Raw genomic sequence first — 14,422 nt, forward strand, 5'->3', positions numbered from 1 at the left:
TGTCCATTCGACAGCATTTTACACAACTCTTCCACGGATGTTGAATATAAAAAAATAAATTATAAATAAGACACAATATAAGGAGTCCAAGCGGATGCGTTTATATACATGGAAGATAGGGGTAGAGCTAGCGATAGCGGTGTGGTTGTGCATTAGCGATGACAGCAGAGGTTGTAGGAATTATATATAAAAAATATGTTAAAATGCCTTTCGGCAAAGATGGTTGCAGTGGTCCACAATGACTGTGAGTTCCAGGTTAGTAAGTTAGAATGATGACACTGCACTGCCATGGCGAGTCGGTCCCAACACACAGGAAGCATCACGAGTGCCAATATACTGCGACAGCGTTAGCACGGGAGGCAGCGTAGCTGCTGGCTGAGAAAGTTACACGAGTGTGCGCGGGTCCTGGTAGAATTCACTGTGCGAGCGGATTGCTGCAAAGCCCGGATCGTTCAAGAAGAATTGATATAGCTGACTGAACGTGGGCCGCTCGCGCTCTTCCAGAGACCAGCATTTCAGCATCAAGCGATATGTATGCTCTGGACAGTAACTGGGCCTGGCGAGACGATCACCTCGGTTTTCTAGCATCTCCAGCACCTAAACAGATGGTCAAATCAGAGAGATTGCGACATTCACATGCTTAGTACACTGCTCTCCAAAACACTACATACGCATCAAACATCTCTTGCAAAGCAGCTGTTACATGTGTAGTTATACCAACAGCTGCGTGTAACTGTTACACACAGTGATTTCGTCAGGTGAAACGTGCAATACTGCAAGAGTTGAATCTCTAATGACCACAAAGAGAAAACATCCATCATTACTCAAGAAACGCGGTATGTGCAGCTGACGTGACACAGCATGCTGACTTTGTCACTAGTGACACACATCTACTAAACGCGACCATAGGTGTCTCTGTCTGAAGAAACCTTTCTACGGATCAGTCAGAAGAAGAGGAGTGTATTAAATTTTGCAGTAAAGAGACCATTGACTGTGTATCCTAGGAAGGAGTGGTGAGTAACAAATCACGAAATATGATTCCATTTGCTCTGCTCCAACAGATAGATACATAAATGTTATGCTAAAACAGGGGACAATCTCACCAGTCTTTTGGTAGTTGGTTCACAAAAGCTCACAGCAATTCAAAATATGGACAGGGCGGACTGAAAGAAAGCCTACCAAAAGTCCTTGCTTTATAAAGCAGATTAGATAGCTTCGATTGGACTAAAATGATTCCCAGTGTACGTCTTTACTCTTTGGGCTGGACCAAGAAAACGACATTGGCACAACTGTCCAAAAGTGAACAAAAAGCAGCGGCGAAAACTGTTGAGGAACAACTGGCGTGTCCAAAGGAGACATATCATGGCTACGGAAAAATGCATAGCGTCACCTGCTGTAAGTTGCAAGTGTTTGTGTACGAGCGTGTGTGTGTGTACGTGCGTGTGTCAGCTCAGTTGTGCGGGCGGCACTAAAACGAGACGTACATGCACTAGTAGTAAGAGTGTGCAGCGCGCGATAGGGTCTTGTCACGACTCGTTTTCAACATAACCTCATTTTCATGTACATTTTCATGTAGCGAATGTCGCGGCCTGCACGCGCAGCTACATGAAAATGACGTAATGTTGAAAACGAGTCGTGACGGACATTTATGTGGCGTTGCACACTCTTGTTTATGGACTCTTGCTAGTAGTACTAAGCACAATGGACGCAAGGAGAACCAGCACTTACCTCCACACCGCGCATATCAGCATACGGCTGAGCTCCAAACGAGTACATCTCCCAAAGAGTCACTCCATAACTCCACACGTCTGATGCACTGGAGAATGTTCCATAGTTGATAGATTCGGGAGCATACCTAACCACAGTAAAGTAACAGATGCAGTCACAAAAGAATGGCTTATTCGGAATAAAACTGAAAACCCAACTACACTACTGTCGTGGACATTGAAGTCTGGTGGAATGACCGGGGCCAGCGCCCTTACTTGCTTTGTGTGTACACGCAGCTGTAGAAGTGCGCTGCCAGGGTTGCTTGGTTCAGAACACAATATTTTGCTTCTTTCTGGTCTCTATACACTATAGGCCACATTCTAGAAAGAACATAGACAGCAGAAAATCCAAAATGCCACATGCAAGATTGATGCACTTTCGTCAAGTCTCCTTACCATTTGACAGGCCATCTACCACCTTCTGTAGCTCGGTAATAGTCGCTGTCTGTACCATATGCTCTGGATAAACCGAAATCACTGATCTTGGCCTGCAGTATACATAGCAGAACAATACAATATACACAGGGAGTGGGTCAGGATTGGCAATAGCATGCAGTAGACATAGCTCTACAATTGCACTCCTGGTGCAGCTTTCCTGCAGCAACGATGGTAAATCTTCTTTTTCGTCTTGTTCTGTTTGAAGTTCAATTCTAAATGATGGGCTTTGCACTGCAGGCCGTGCAACACACACACACACACACACACGGGCAATGTGGCAGGGCCACTGAGCAAGGTCCTCCAGCTGCTGGCACAGAAGAGGCCACAGTCGCGTAGGTGCTACTAGTCACTGTTGTGCGATCGGGGGTGTTCACTACACACCACTGATGCACCTGGCATGACAATGGCAGAGTAGCATCATAAAGGCACTCTGGCATATGTGAACACAGTATCCGTAATGCCAGACACTGTGCCCTAATGATATCACATGCAAAGCAAACGTCACATACTCAGAAGAATCCCATCTAGATGCACGCGTACAGAGCTAAACGCAATCAACTAATGATCATACAAGCATGACAGTCACAGTCTTAGCATGTGTACCATCAAGTACTTCATGTTGATTGGTACATTCACAAAATGATACATGTTCTGACACACCATTTTGTCACTACCCACCTGAGTCATAGACGATAGCAGAATATTTCTGGCTGCAAGATCACGATGGACGAATTTCTTCGTCTCCAAGTAAAGCATGCCGTTGGCTATTTGAGATGCCCACAACTCCATGGACGAGACATCAATACTATCCACATGGTCAAGCAGGTAGTTTAGCAGAGAACCCAGTGCAACCAATTCTTGAACCTAAGAACCAACATTGTGCAACAGAAAATAAGGCTTAGTATTGCATTCATAGCACGTAACAGCAGCATCATAGTGTTTGCCAAGAACCAGAACATATAAATACAATGAAACTTCAGTATGAAACACCCTGGATAAAACATACAGTGGGGTACAAAATACTTTTTTTAGTACCCTACAGTGTGCAACACCAGTCATTGAACTTTGCATATAGAGTACTTCGGCTATACCGTAAAAGCCCCTGTATACGCCCACTCGAAATAACGCCCACCCTCCGTGTACACGCCCAGTCAGGGGAAGACAACACTTTTGTTTCAAAATAGCGCACATGCCCATGTATACGCCCAGGTATGCCGGTAACACCAGTACATGTACAGGTACTGATACCCAATACTTACTGCTATCCCTATTCCAAGTATACGCCCGGTTCCAAAATAACGCCCGTGCCCTTGTATACGCCCAGGAAATCGAGGCTGCTATTCTATACGCCCGGGGGCCTATACACGGGCTTTTACGGTACTTTGGCTATAATAATGTACAGACTGTATGGCCCTTGGAAGCACGTAATGTTTTGCTGAAGTTTCATGGTACATGTTTGCCAAACATGAACCCGGTAAATGAATATTCCTACGCGGTACATGCACACGATGAACAAGCGTCTGGTGGAGAAAGAAGAGCTCAGCCGGCGGCAGGAAAGGCCACTTACCAACATCATAGGCTTCGATTGCACAACGCCGATGAGCTTCACAACACACGGGTTGTTTAAGCTCATCATCACACGGGCTTCACGCATGAATTCCTGTGTATGCCAGCACAGACATTATGCACAAGAACAGGATCTTTAGTAGACTGAGCACAATCAATCATACAGAAGCACATGCACTACATTGCATGCAACTGGCATGAAAGGGCCAATCACATAAACAAGTACACAATATTCAGTTGTGTCCATTCGCCATCAGATTCTCAAAACTGAACAACTTACACGTTGTCCTGACGGAACATCGTCTCCACGCAATGTTTTGACAGCGACATCCATCTATCACACACGTGTGCACACACAGGAACAAAAAAAGGGAAATACAGCTTACAAAATGTACAAGTTTAAATACATATCCAATCATTGCCACATCTATCTTAGGAAAAAATAACAGCGCAAGTGCAGCCACACACAGTATGAGTCTGTTACCAGAAACCCTTGGGGAAAGTCCCTGGTTGCATAAGAGAACACCTTGCATGCCCAATGAACTAACACCATGCGCAGATAGCAGCAGGTCCAACGAGGACTGACAGTGTTCGGGAAAATCACGGAAAAGAGAACTTCGAATGGCGAGTAACATCCTGTCATACGCGAAAGTCCCAGCCTCAGTGGCAAGCGAAGCCCCCGGCCAAGCGGAACTAGTAAGTGATGACTTCTACCATCAGCCTTTGAGGTCATGATTGTCCTATCCTGTAACAAGTTATCCTTTCACCCATTCACGGCATAGTCCTTCCCCTGTCTGTCGCGCAATGACGAACGGCGTCATTCCGGCGTGTGTGTGTGTTCCACGTCAAGGGTGAGTCATCCCAAACAAGATTCCCTTCTTGTACTCTGCTGTCCTCCATACGAATGCACCCACAATACAATACTGTACAATGAGGACTATTTGCAGAGTATGGCAGGTCCTGACCGGGACTGACAGTATCCCAGTCACTGAGAACAGAACTTGAACGACGGAGAAAGTACTGTCGACGGCGAAAACCTCGGCCGCAGCTAATGTACGTACCTGCGTGTACACATGGCATGAACACACACACACACACACACACACACACACACACACACACACACACACACACACTGCGATGTTAGCTTGACCCAAATAATTTTTTCCTCACCATTCGACCATCACGTTGACGATAACTACCCTTGAGCACGGCACCAAACTCTCCTTCACCAAGCAGACGTCCAAGAGTGACGTCCTCGCGATTGAGTGTTTTCGAGAGACTTCCACGACGGGCGACGGCTGGGGGTGGCGGCGGTGGTTCTGTATCGGATGATATTGAACTGAAGTGTCCGTGGGGCGGAGGTGCTGGAGACGCAGCGGATGGTCTCTTGCCAGAGGCCATGCGAGTTGGCGGTGCTGGTGACGGAACGGGCTGCGGGAAGGTATTGGCCCCTAGCATAGGGCCGGCAGCTTGAGCTGTAGCCAGAAAAGAATATATACATGCAATATTATAATTATACCAGCACGGAAAGACTACGCAGACACAACACAGTAATGGTGATTGTGTACCAGGTATGTACATTTTAAAACGTGCTCTTCAACTCCCCCCCCCCCCACACACACACCTTCGGTCTTGGTGATTCAAAGGTACAAGTTCGTCCTATTTTCCAACACAGAGAAATGGAACAAGATTCCAGTGCAACTCTGTCCAATATGGAGTACTGGGTGAACAGAGGAAGAAGTGTCATCATATCTGGAAGGGGAAATTCCCAGTACACATTCCACGTGATTTCTCTGCATGAAAGTAGCGCAGAACAGGTTGCTCACACGTTACGGAACGCGACGAGTGATCAAGTGATACTTTGCATCGCGTCGTTGTACTGTAGAACAGAACACTTCTAATCTTTTTTAAATAACTTGGTATTAACGCATGCTCCGCACGCAGAGGCATACACGACCCACACACAGGCACAGCAATTGTTGGTTGGCGAAGGAGCTGGCAGTGTGGGTATTTTGCAAATCTAAAATAGTGCAATGCCCATTTCGTCCCACACATTTGTACACAATTTGCGAGCATTTTGACATTGTGCACTGTGTTTATGAACAGGAAGAGAAATAGCCAACATGTACTTACGAGATCTTCTTGAAAGCTGATCATCAAACTGAGTAGTGCATAGAAAAGGGGAGAAAATAAAACATTGTTTTTATTAGCTCTAATAACCAACAGGTCAGTAGAATAACATAGGTGTAGAAAGTACAAGTACATGTATCATCCAAGTATCTTAGGACAAGTTTATCAGTTTAGCTTTCGAAAATTGCACCTCCCCAGTATATGCTGTACCTAAGTTAGTACCTGTTGACGGATGAGCCACCGAATGCCTGAGCCAAAATACATGTAGTTTTGAACCTGGATCAGAGACAGTGCTGCTTCACTGCATAGGGGTGGTGAACGTGCATCCCTGAGACCCCCTTCGCAGAGCAGTTCCCTTTGTGGATGCAGGCAGCATGTACTACAATGTTATGATGATCGTGACACTAGTGGACCTTCATGCACCAAATGCAGTACAGGTCAATCTTCTATGAAAATGTTACAAATTTCTTTAACACCCATACTACATGAAACTACATGATGAGAAATTCTACCTACGCACACTTACTAGCATGGGGCTGCCGGCGGCAGTGCCAGCACGATCGGGACGCACTGGCTCTAGCAAGGTCGTCCGAAGACCATCCGACCGCACTTTATAGTAGTCAATCAGATACTCCAAGCCATCAAAGTAGGGACCATCATCAATAAAGAATTGGTAGTCGCCCTGATGGAAAGTACACAATCGCAGAAGGAAAAGAGAGGAAAGTTGTTACTGTGTGTTGAAGCAATTTCTTTTGGTCTTGAAAACAGCAGAGTTTGACTACCGTAAAGTCTTGTATAAAAGCCGCACACTAGAATAGAAGCCGCCCTTGAATAGAAGCCGCAATTTTGGGCCCATCAAATCACACATAAGCCTGGTTTTAGTGTTGAAATACATAAAAATACCTGTCTTGTATAGAAGCCTGCAAAATTTCACCAAGAAAGTCATAGAAGCCGCGGCCTTTATACAAGACTTTACGGTAAATCAAAACAGTCTATCTAGAACTTGGATGTTGAGGCAATAGTATTTTAAAATTATTAAAGAAAGAAGACAGGACCAATAAGTCTCTCATATTAGCATGCTAGTTTGCATACAATTCCTTTGAATCCCAGGGTGCTCTCTGAATCGTGGGTGCAGGAGCTTCAGTTCCACCTGAAAGCTACCTTCAAACTACGGGGGAAAGTGGGGGCTTTCATATTCCGGGCTGCACGGATGAAGCAGCATACCAGTATGCAATGAAGGCAGCACACTATGCAGCTACCCATCAGAAAGAGATCACAGTTACATACTGTAGGTTTTGAGCTCATCGTAAACCGTAGTAAACTGACAAAAGGCTAAACAGCCCTGCATGATCGAGGACAACACATCCCTAACTTATAGGCACCACAGTGGCACAGTCCCTGACAAGATCTGAACTGAACTGCACTGCATTGAAAGCTTAATTTCTGACGCACGGAGCTAGTAAACAAGGGGTGGTATGTCTGGAAAGTGGAAACAAAATGAAATTGTGGAAAGGAACCACTGCCAGCAATACTCCAAACACAAAGTGTATTTCAAGTGCAGTCAGTGTGCCACGCCAACTCACAATGGAGCAGATTTCATAGTGAAAGCATTCTCCCATGAAGCAAAGAGAAAGCGCGTAGAAGCCGACCGTGCGAGAACTTGGACGGATCATGAAGGTGCCATCGCGCATGCCTGTCTTCTGCAACAGCAGGACAGCTCCCTGGAGGAAAAGCAGCAAGAACAAACAGCACCAGGGCATGCAACTAGTTAGTGAAATTCACCCTACACATAAAGCGATGCTGAGCGCTTCAAAGCCCGGGCGGTGCAGATACCGTACACTAACTTTCGCAGACTCAAAAGCGACGTAAGTACCTATCAGTGCATGGGTAGAGAGATCCACTACTATCAGGGCAGGCCAGTACTGCAAAACATAAAGGCCCCATTCTGCGTTCGATTTGCTGCTTTTGAGCTGTACACTAGTGCTAAATCTATAGCAAGCTGGTGTTGACAAAGGCTAAAGTATATATGCATTGTACTAGTACAGAGAGGTTGAATTCTTTATTCTCACGATGGCACCATAGCCACAGAGAGGTTGAATTCTTTATTCTCACGATGGCACCATAGCCACAGAGAGGTTGAATTCTTTATTCTCACGATGGCACCATAGCCACAGAGAGGTTAAATTCTTTATTCTCACGATGGCACCATAGCCACAGAGAGGTTGCAAGAGCTGCTGAAACAGTGCTCAGTAGGCCGAGTGCAGAGAATTTTAAACATAACAAATTGGAAGACAAAAGACCACTTGAAATTAGCTGCTACTCAAGAGTACCATACCCATATAGTAATCATCAGACAAGTGATGATGAGAAAGAGAAAGCTGCAACGCTGGCATCGCAGAGTATAGCAAGCGCACAGGGAATTCAGTGAGTATTCTAAATAATTGGCCGTAAAACGAGCAATGTCCTGACCAGGAATTTGCTGCAGGAGGGTGATAACGGATAACGCAGGGGTTACTGTTGGCATATACGGGTTTGTGCTCAAGGTGTGAAGAGAGGGAAGTAGTGTCATGTAGACTGTTAGCTGCTTGAGTTGATATGACTCAACTCTTCGCCTCTTGAAAAGCACATTTTTGATAGAGTAGCAAGTCTAGGTCAATAGAGAGGTTCCGCACTACGTAAAGTTGAGCAACTCTACGTTAGTGGGCGGGGAAAGCCCATGAATTCGCGAGTTTACCCTCCACTTACGGAAAGTTGTCTATGTAGAGTACGTAGATAGGGCTCTGATAACGTAGCTGGTCCGCAAGTGGATTGGGGTACAAATTTATGACTCTCTCCCGGTCGATCTGGTCGTAAACTGCCGCGTTCGGAGTTGCCAAGGGCAACTACGTGATTTAAAAACTCTGTATGGCGGAACACAGATTCGCATGCAGTTTACGTAAGACTTTCCGCAGATCGACTACGTTTTTTACTAACGTAACGTTATCAGGAACCTCTCTAATGGGAAAGCATAGTTAGTAGTATTAGTTACTGTAGCAGTACTAATCATACCTGTCGGTTGAGACTGCGATGCAGCCAGTCTCGCCGATTGCTCTTCGGTGGAGGAGTATTGGCATTGTAGCGTTCTAGATAGTAGAAAAGACACCATAAAGGGGAATCTCATAGAAATCTCGCTCAAGGGTGAAATTTCACTTTGCTGTCGTCTTGTTCAATCCACGCTTTAGTGAAGACGTGTACGGTTGTCATGCATGTAACTATAATTATTGTTCCTTGATTCTAGCCTTGGGCGGATATTGGAAACTTTGCTGATAGCTATTTGAAAGGGGCGACAAGTGCACTTACCATAAACGCGCAATTAGTGCCCCCCCCCCCTGGCATAACTAAGTCCAATCCAGCATGAAAAGAAGAAGAGGGTCTAATGGTAGCTCCACATTATCACAACTTAGCAGACACTGCAACAAGAACTGCAATTTTGATCCTGAAACCACCAGGTCAATAACATGGACAAGAGCATCAGCAAAACGACACCAAGTGTGCGCATATGCGCTTGATTACAAGCCTGAGGGGAGGCACTATTCTAGGCAGAACTATATTTTCTCATTGGCTCTCAGAGACAGGGGTGCTATTTGAGATAGGGCTCTAATCACTTGCGTAGAGCATATAGAGCTTTTTCAAGGTTGTACCAACGGTCAATTTTGGGGTCACGCGCGAGAATTTTTTTAGATCGCTGGTGAACAGGCACAGCCCAGTTCACGTTCACTTTGTATGGGAGTGGATGCCTGGAGGTGAAAGAAGCAGTAGAATGTCACTCTACTGGATGTCTGACACTCGTGTTGAGTCAGAGCAGTTGCCAGGAAGCCCTTCCATGGCTTGGGCGAAAAAGAACAAGCTTCAGAATCGCTCCAAGCGCTGGTGGAGCCGAACCTGTCACATTTCGTATACTAGTTTTCGATGCGTTTTAACATGCGACCTGTTCAACACAATCTCGGGGTGAGCGACGGGGCGGTCGCGGGAACGGCATCCTTGAAAAAGCTCTATTAGAGGCGGCAATTTCCTGTTTCAGATCAATGTATACCTTTTACAATATTTCAATATTAGAGGCTCACTCTGCCAGGTGAGGTAGCACTAGTACTGTACGTTCGCTCATGTAGTCATGGCAACAAAGACATGAACTTACCGAGCAGCTCCACAATGTGTCCCTGGCCACATCTCAGAGCAATGTCGTGCGGTGTTTCATTCTCCGGTGTGCGCGGCTGCAGCGGTGCCCCGAGGTTGAGCAAGAGCCGGCACATGTCAACGTAGCCGCAAAGAGCCGCTTCATGCAGCGGCACCCATCCTGACTTGGGTGCACGATCTTGAGCATCACAGCCGCCTTCTTCAATGAGCATCCGCACAATGTTCAAGTAGCCACATGTAGTTGCAAGCTAATTGCAAGTAGCCATCCCAAACAAGCAAACAAACAAACCAACAAACAAACAAACAAACACACATACACCATGTACCATGTATTATTATTATTACACCTTCCAGTGGCTAAAGATGAATAAGTGCCAATATAGATGAGGAGGGGGCGTTTGCCAGCCATGGCGCAGAAAGAAAGTACAAGAAGTGTGTACGCGCCCGTCGCAAGAGAAGCACGCAAATCTGCAAATGCACTGGATGTGCACCCACAGATTTTCTCTTATAGCAACGAAAGCGAACAAGATCTGAATGAGACAGATGAAGACTTATGCCAGATAACTGTCTAATCCACACAACTGGCGAAGCCATGTGAATCGACCACCAATGCACACCTGGTCTACACCACACAGAGTACATCGGCATAAAACGGCCAAGACAGTTACCTGTGCACACCCTACACTTGCTGGGGTAACCAGCATAGACAGCACGCTGCTTTGACACACACACACACACACACACACACACACACACACACACACACACACACACACACACACACACACACACACACACAGTGACACAAACGCAATGGTACAAGCATAATAATTTTAGTGCTGAGGGGTTTGGAAGCACTAGCAGCCTTGGGTGGGATTCGCAGAAGCATTCTTGAGATACCATGCACGAGCTGAGGGCTTCGAATGGGGAAACGCCTGATCATACCCACTATAAAGCTGACGGTATCACTGCGACTAGCTGTTCGTAGAAGATTAGCTAAGCACATAATAGGGGCGACTCTCACAACCCGGTGATTAAATGTACACAATATATTTACTGAAGAGGAAAAGGTGACTAACGGATGCATTCGCAAAGTGTTCAACGATACCGCTGGTTAGATACCGTGGTGTCCATTTGAGTAACAAAGCTGACAAATAAGCAGCCAAGAACCTTTACATTGTAGGTGGAAGGTACTAGGCCCGGTCTAGGGTAGCATGTTACTGCATGCCCATACATGTATAGGGAATGAGTACATCAACTAACATGGCTACATGTGAAAAGGTCCCCACCAGCCAGCGTGGACTGATAATGGCATACCTTAGAATCCCGCGGATAAGCCCACCTGCGTATAAGCCCATGCCCGCGCATAAGCCCAGGGTTTGTTCGAACATCACAAAGCTTCATCGTACAAGCCCATGGGCCTAGGTCATACCGAGAGTCCATAAATTATGGACTCTTGGCCATACCAGGTACGTAGTCATGCACATTATAGCTTTTTTCGTACATTTCAGCACAATCATCGGTTGTTTTTGTTTGCACAGTGGTTTTCAGCAATGTACTTCTCACTTCCTTGGTACTTTTCAATAGCACAACTTGGTGTCGGCGTATAAGCCCATGCCCGCGTATAAGCCCATGTTCTCGTATAAGCCCACCGAAATGTCCTTGTGAAACAGATAAGCCCATGGGCTTATCCGCGGGATTCTACGGTACTGTAAAACCTGTAACTACAGACCACCGTGACTAGCGACCAGCCTGCTACTACAGACCACCGTGACTAGCGACCAGCCTGCTACTACAGACCACCGTGACTAGCGACCAGCCTGCTACTACAGACCACCGTGACTAGCGACCAACCTGCTACTACAGACCACCGTGACTAGCGACCAGCCTGCTACTACAGACCACCGTGACTAGCGACCAGCCTGCTACTACAGACCACCGTGACTAGCGACCAGCCTGCTACTACAGACCACCGTGACTAGCGACCAGCCTGCTACTACAGACCACCGTGACTAGCGACCAGCCTGCTACTACAGACCACCGTGACTAGCGACCAGCCTGCTACTACAGACCACCGTGACTAGCGACCAGCCTGGTACTACAGACCACCGTGACTAGCGACCAGCCTGGTACTACAGACCACCGTGACTAGCGACCAGCCTGCTACTACAGACCACCGTGACTAGCGACCAGCCTGCTACTACAGACCACCGTGACTAGCGACCAGCCTGGTACTACAGACCACCATGACTAGCGACCAGCCTGGTACTACAGACCACTTCGCCAGGCACGGACGGTCTAACATTCATATATGGTTGTGCGGTGCAAACCTCTAACTAAGGACCACCTGCCACTAAAGACCGCTTTTTCTGGCCCCTAGGGGTGGTCGTTAGTCACAGGTTTTACTGTATATCACATTGACAATTGCTGTACATGCCCTGCATGGTAGCACATGGCCAAGAGTGGCTCCTTGTTTCGGGCCATTTCGCTAAGCTGGACTTGGGTCAGTCGGTGGGGTTCTTCCCTATTTTTAATCTGTGTGGCCAGCATTCAAAGCTTCGCACGGCTTAGCTCTATTTTCTGCAGACGACCCCCAGCACCATCAGGATCTTGTTGTATCATCTGTGTCAAGCCTGTCATGATTGTCTGAAGCTATTGTCTGTGTTGCGGTTGACTTCACTCTTTAGTACTATTGACTGGCCTTTCGTACAATACCTATTGATGTCTAGAGACATACTGTCTAGCCTTTCCCTCGTGCGCTTATTGATACACTATCCAGCTGTCCAGTGGCTCTCCTTCCACGGCTCTTTACCCTGCCATACTTTTCTTTACACTCTTAAGTTCGTGTCTTCTTTACAATAAAATCAGTTCAGTGACTGACGAGTTCGAGATCACAGCAGATCTCACCAGACCCCTGCTATGCGGGCAAACCAGTCTGATGAGGTGGTTCCATAAAGGCATCTGCCATCGAGTGCCATAACGGTAGATCCATGATTCTACCCTCTTTTGTACACTCACAGCTAAGTATATTTCTGCTGCTGCAAATCAACTCTGTGTGGCCTTGTGTAAAGCAGCCTGCATGTACATGTATGCCAATCTCTATGGAAATGGTATGACTGTAGTTTTTGTAATGGATCATCATTACAATGCATATGTATTGACTGAATTGTATGTTCACTGTGAATTCAGTGCGAGAATGAGAAGTGAATGAACAAAATTGACGTTAATCATCATACACACCCACACACATAATATACACACATACACGCAGACAGGCGGACAGACAGACAGACACACACACACATACATACACAGACACACAGACACACATACATACACACACACACACACACACACGCACCACACACACACACACACACACACCACACACACACCACACACACACACACACACACACACACACACACACACACACACACACACACACACACACACACACACACACACACACACACACACACACACACACACACACACACACACACACACACACACACACACAACTAAAACGAATCTTATCTACGCACCTTGAGCGCTGTGCTGCCATTGGTATCTCTGATGGTCGGGTCTGCCCTGTGAGACAAAAGCACTTTCACCACAGACTCCTGCCCGTTTCGAATTGCCTCTAACAGAGGTGTGGAACCATGCATGTCCCTACAATTCACATCTTGTGGTCGTTCAGCAAGATGTCGCAGTATGATGGGTACACTTCCTTCTGATGAAGCCTGATGCAGAGAAGGACCACCAAACTCCATTGCTTGCCTTGGGGCCTCGATTGTTGGGGGTGGTCCGCCACCAGGGGCTGCAGCTGTCAAATGACAAGGAAGTCCATCGGGCTGAACGCGATAGTGTCCAACTACAAGGTCCAATTTCTTGAATAGAGGACCGTCGTCTATTCGAAGGTATCCATCCTCGCGACTTGAGATTTGATAGTGGTATACTTGGCCTGAAAAGACCAGCGAGAGCACGTAACCCGGGGAGCGTAAACTCTCACGGACAAGAAAAAGTCCGTCCCGAGGCTTCACCTGGCCAGAAAGTAGTAACTTCGTCGCATTTTCGCGATTGACTTTGCCATGAAAGAATCTGCTGCAGTTGTCCATCTCTCCCCACTTCGGCTCATTCACCTCATTGCTGGAGAAACCTATGAGCTGAACCTGGTAGCCAGGCCCCAGTGGGGTCAACCAACTTCGTTGGCTGGGATGGGAACGAAGACGGGGACTGACAAATGACAGCTTGCCTTCCCTCTTTGCGGCGAAACGCAAAAGCAGAGGCTGTGGTCCGTTCGGACAACACTCGTTGAGTAGATCTACGACTTGTAGTTGTAT

General features: G+C 46.8%; 1 protein-coding gene across 1 annotated transcript; it reads right to left on the minus strand.

The window, feature by feature from the left end:
* Positions 1–24: 24 nt before the first annotated feature.
* Positions 25–14,372, minus strand: LOC135806301 (tyrosine-protein kinase HTK16-like). The gene is made up of 13 exons (XM_065320471.1): positions 13,625–14,372; positions 10,078–10,324; positions 8,952–9,025; positions 7,487–7,624; positions 6,430–6,585; positions 5,907–5,934; positions 4,944–5,248; positions 4,051–4,104; positions 3,772–3,864; positions 2,883–3,068; positions 2,163–2,254; positions 1,729–1,855; positions 25–597 (listed from the first exon to the last, which is right to left on the minus strand). Exons 1-13 carry the CDS (start codon positions 14,195–14,197, stop codon positions 385–387), a joined length of 2,286 nt encoding a protein of 761 aa, XP_065176543.1. The 5' UTR covers positions 14,198–14,372; the 3' UTR covers positions 25–384.
* Positions 14,373–14,422: the final 50 nt, after the last annotated feature.

The sequence above is a fragment of the Sycon ciliatum genome, chromosome 1 (genome assembly GCF_964019385.1).
Source record: "Sycon ciliatum chromosome 1, ocSycCili1.1, whole genome shotgun sequence".
Lineage (NCBI taxonomy): Eukaryota > Metazoa > Porifera > Calcarea > Leucosolenida > Sycettidae > Sycon > Sycon ciliatum.